This window comes from Coenobita brevimanus, unplaced genomic scaffold, assembly GCF_032717465.1.
Source record: "Coenobita brevimanus isolate Jiangsu-jjx unplaced genomic scaffold, ASM3271746v2 jjx.HiC_scaffold_1867, whole genome shotgun sequence".
NCBI classification, from domain to species: Eukaryota; Metazoa; Arthropoda; class Malacostraca; order Decapoda; family Coenobitidae; genus Coenobita; species Coenobita brevimanus.
The window spans coordinates 1-4995 of NW_027642740.1; the positions used below are offsets into that span (position 1 = coordinate 1).

The 4995-nt window shown below is 50.7% G+C and overlaps 2 protein-coding genes across 2 annotated transcripts; both read left to right on the forward strand.

The window, feature by feature from the left end:
* Nucleotides 1-1854: 1854 nt before the first annotated feature.
* Nucleotides 1855-2802, forward strand: LOC145389673 (uncharacterized). Its single transcript, XM_080264889.1, has one exon. It carries the CDS (start codon nucleotides 1855-1857, stop codon nucleotides 2800-2802), a length of 948 nt encoding a protein of 315 aa, XP_080121015.1.
* Nucleotides 2803-4602: 1800 nt separating this feature from the next.
* On the forward strand, nucleotides 4603-4969 carry LOC145389674 (uncharacterized; the record flags this gene model as incomplete). The annotated part of the gene is made up of 1 exon (XM_080264890.1): nucleotides 4603-4969. A coding segment is annotated over exon 1 (367 nt), but the record flags the coding sequence as incomplete, so codon positions are not given.
* Between the last annotated feature and the right edge of the window lie 26 nt (nucleotides 4970-4995).

Below are 4995 nucleotides of genomic sequence, written 5' to 3' on the forward strand. Positions count from 1 at the left end.
CAAAAGGGGTTGCACTGGGAAACATTCGCGATGGATACATCCGACTGGCCCAGTAAGGCAAAGGCAGAAGCCCCAGTACCATGGGGAACCCAGAATGGGAGATGGAGCAAAAACGCAGAGGGAGGTTGAGATGGAGCCGAGAAATGATCGTCAACGATACACTCAGTGGGAACAGGTGCATGGAAGCAAGCAGGGAGTACACAGAGCAGAGCTGGAGAGGAGAAGTGCTACCTGTGGACAGGCCGACAAACGGGATGAGACAGGCATGGAGGGGGCACTTAAGCCCCAGGCTCAAAAGGAGTAAGGGCGGGAGTGAATGACTCACTGCCACGACAGGGACAATGTGGATGCATAGGTGGCTTCGCAAGGTGGCGTTACCAATTGTTAACGTAAAGGTGGCTAGTGAAGGACTGGATGCCATGATCCAGACGAGGGCACTTTTGGACTCTGGCAGCAACTGAACCTTCTGTATGATCCAGTTGGCAAGCAGTCTAGGGGCACCATAGAGAACCGAATGAGTAACACTAGACACTATAACCCTGGTGATGGTGCAGCAAACTGAGGAGACAGACTTAGTAGTTAGCAGTGGGCATTCCTGTAAACCGAACTGGAGGATATGGTTGCCTGGGGTGATTGTCACTCAGTGACTCCCTGCAGCACTGAAGGACTCAGTAGCCTCTGTACAGGATATGGCACGATGGAGTTATTTGGTGGGAATAGAGCCACTGACCACGTACGAAGGTGAGGTGCAACTACTGATTAGTCTTGATGCACCACAAGCAATGACGCCCTTGGAGGTCAGGGCCGGGAGTAGTGGAGAACCTTTTGCAAAAAGGACACCGCTGGGATGGACCTTTAGTGGACCTGTACGACCTCGTGCTGAGGTGGAAGACAGACCAGATGAGGTAGGATGTGTGGCCGTAGTTGACTGCAACTCCCAGGAAACACGATTGGAGGAGCAAGTGCGACGGCTTTGGGAACTGGACGCAAGTTATCTGAAGAAGGGAGATGGCCTATCCGTTGAAGACAACAGGGTGATGAAATTATGGTTGGGCACAGCAATAAGGTGACGGGACACTACCAACTCCCTACACAATTCAGACAAAATCCACCCAAGCTCCCAGACAACAGGTTAATGGCACTGAGGATATTAGAGGGCCTAAAGAAGAGGCTGCTCGGAGACCCACCCTTATGCTAACTTAAACATACTGGGCAGAACCCAACCTATAACATACCGGGTGGAACCCAACCTATAACATACCGGGCAGAACCCAATCTATAACATACCAGGCGGAACCTAACCTATAACATACCGAGCAGAACCAAACCTATAGCATACCAGGCGGAACGTATCAGCATGGACAACCCAGAGGGAAAGGAATGGGCAGAACATGACGGGCAGAACATAACCCATGGAACGGCCCAAAGGATAGTCGAGGAGGCCAGGAAGGCAGACAGACTGAGGCACACGTGAACGTATACATGAGTGTCCTCATACCGGCTTTGCAATCCCTGCAAGAACAGAACAAAGGTAGTCCATGATCTCCTGACACAGTTGGAGAGCATGAAGAGAATGGAAGGGAGGAACAAAATGAGCTTGAGGTCACAGGTACAGCCAGGGACGGTAGTGGTACACGAAGGACCGGCAAAGAGACCGAGATACAGCGATGGCATGGGAGACTAAAAAATGCGGAAGACTAGGGAACCCCAATGGGGGGAGCACAGCCAGACATAAGAGGGCACGATTTTAAAAAAGAAGAGTCAATAGTTAGAGGGCAAGGGCCAGAGTGGAAGATGTCAGAAAACCCGAAACCGACTAGATGGGGAACAGAAAAGCTGACACATGCTACCACTATGGGCATCGAGGTGATAGCCTTTGGCTTGGGGGAATTGATTGCCACCATGAGGTTACCACAGACCCAACTACCAACCTCCAAAGGAAATAGCTGGAGGGAGTACTGGGAGTTCATCCGTGCTTTCAAACTGCACATTGGGAGGGCCATAGTCCCAGAGGAATATGAGCTGCAGACGCTCATGCAAGCATGTGCAAGGCCTGTCAGGAACACGCTACAAAAGTGCATTTATTTGGACCCACGAGAGGGTTATAAGAAGGCGATGGCCATATTTGACGACAGATACGGAGAAAGACATCAGTACGCCCAAGAGATTGTGGAAGGAATACTTGAAGGGCCCATGATCAAAGATGAGGAAGAAGGTGGCCGTAGAAAATTCGCCAATGAATTGGGGTCATGTATTTTGAGTCTGGAGACCATCGGGAGATTACAGGAGTTGGACATCATTCGCTTGGTGGACACACTGTCACGTCAGTTACCTGAGAAGGCACTTATGCGGTATGAGGACGAAATCTTTGCCCACAACAAACGATGCAGGTATTATCCTGACGTTAAATACTTGAAAATCTTTATTCTGGAGGAGGCGGACAAAGTGAGTGTGAGGAGGAGAACCGAGGAACAGGTAGCATCCACCAATCAAGGCATTGAGGTTGGTGCTAGAAGGAATCTAGACAAGTGTGTGATTGGCTTGGCCACCATTGGCAATGACGAACCTGCAAGTGAGAGAGACATGCATCGGCTGTGTGGGGGGCTGCATGTGCTGGTGGGATGCAAGAAATTCCGCTCCATGAGAGTGGAAGAAAGGAGAGCCGTGGTCAGATGGCTCAAATATTGTTATGTTTGCTTGAACAATACCCACTTGGCAGCTGAGTGCTGGGCCTCAGTATGGTGTGACAAAGGGGTTGCACTGGGAAACATTCGCGATGGATACATCCGACTGGCCCAGTAAGGCAAAGGCAGAAGCCCCAGTACCATGGGGAACCCAGAATGGGAGATGGAGCAAAAACGCAGAGGGAGGTTGAGATGGAGCCGAGAAATGATCGTCAACGATACACTCAGTGGGAACAGGTGCATGGAAGCAAGCAGGGAGTACACAGAGCAGAGCTGGAGAGGAGAAGTGCTACCTGTGGACAGGCCGACAAACGGGATGAGACAGGCATGGAGGGGGCACTTAAGCCCCAGGCTCAAAAGGAGTAAGGGCGGGAGTGAATGACTCACTGCCACGACAGGGACAATGTGGATGCATAGGTGGCTTCGCAAGGTGGCGTTACCAATTGTTAACGTAAAGGTGGCTAGTGAAGGACTGGATGCCATGATCCAGACGAGGGCACTTTTGGACTCTGGCAGCAACTGAACCTTCTGTATGATCCAGTTGGCAAGCAGTCTAGGGGCACCATAGAGAACCGAATGAGTAACACTAGACACTATAACCCTGGTGATGGTGCAGCAAACTGAGGAGATAGACTTAGTAGTTAGCAGTGGGCATTCCTGTAAACCGAACTGGAGGATATGGTTGCCTGGGGTGATTGTCACTCAGTGACTCCCTGCAGCACTGAAGGACTCAGTAGCCTCTGTACAGGATATGGCACGATGGAGTTATTTGGTGGGAATAGAGCCACTGACCACGTACGAAGGTGAGGTGCAACTACTGATTAGTCTTGATGCACCACAAGCAATGACGCCCTTGGAGGTCAGGGCCGGGAGTAGTGGAGAACCTTTTGCAAAAAGGACACCGCTGGGATGGACCTTTAGTGGACCTGTACGACCTCGTGCTGAGGTGGAAGACAGACCAGATGAGGTAGGATGTGCGGCCGTAGTTGACTGCAACTCCCAGGAAACACGATTGGAGGAGCAAGTGCGACGGCTTTGGGAACTGGACGCAAGTTATCTGAAGAAGGGAGATGGCCTATCCGTTGAAGACAACAGGGTGATGAAATTATGGCTGGGCACAGCAATAAGGTGACGGGACACTACCAACTCCCTACACAATTCAGACAAAATCCACCCAAGCTCCCAGACAACAGGTTAATGGCACTGAGGATATTAGAGGGCCTAAAGAAGAGGCTGCTCGGAGACCCACCCTTATGCTAACTTAAACATACTGGGCAGAACCCAACCTATAACATACCGGGTGGAACCCAACCTATAACATACCGGGCAGAACCCAATCTATAACATACCAGGCGGAACCTAACCTATAACATACCGAGCAGAACCAAACCTATAGCATACCAGGCGGAACGTATCAGCATGGACAACCCAGAGGGAAAGGAATGGGCAGAACATGACGGGCAGAACATAACCCATGGAACGGCCCAAAGGATAGTCAAGGAGGCCAGGAAGGCAGACAGACTGAGGCACACGAGAACGTATACATGAAGTGTCCTCATACCAGCTTTGCAATCCCTGCAAGAACAGAACAAAGGTAGTCCATGATCTCCTGACACAGTTGGAGAGCATGAAGAGAATGGAAGGGAGGAACAAAATGAGCTTGAGGTCACAGGTACAGCCAGGGACGGTAGTGGTACACGAAGGACCGGCAAAGAGACCGAGATACAGCGATGGCATGGGAGAGTAAAAAATGCGGAAGACTAGGGAACCCCAATGGGGGGAGCACAGCCAGACATAAGAGGGCACGATTTTAAAAAAAGAAGAGTCAATAGTTAGAGGGCAAGGGCCAGAGTGGAAGATGTCAGAAAACCCGAAACCGACTAGATGGGGAACAGAAAAGCTGACACATGCTACCACTATGGGCATCGAGGTGATAGCCTTTGGCTTGGGGGAATTGATTGCCACCATGAGGTTACCACAGACCCAACTACCAACCTCCAAAGGAAATAGCTGGAGGGAGTACTGGGAGTTCATCCGTGCTTTCAAACTGCACATTGGGAGGGCCATAGTCCCAGAGGAATATGAGCTGCAGACGCTCATGCAAGCATGTGCAAGGCCTGTCAGGAACACGCTACAAAAGTGCATTTATTTGGACCCACGAGAGGGTTATAAGAAGGCGATGGCCATATTTGACGACAGATACGGAGAAAGACATCAGTACGCCCAAGAGATTGTGGAAGGAATACTTGAAGGGCCCATGATCAAAGATGAGGAAGAAGGTGGCCGTAGAAAATTCGCCAATGAATTGGGG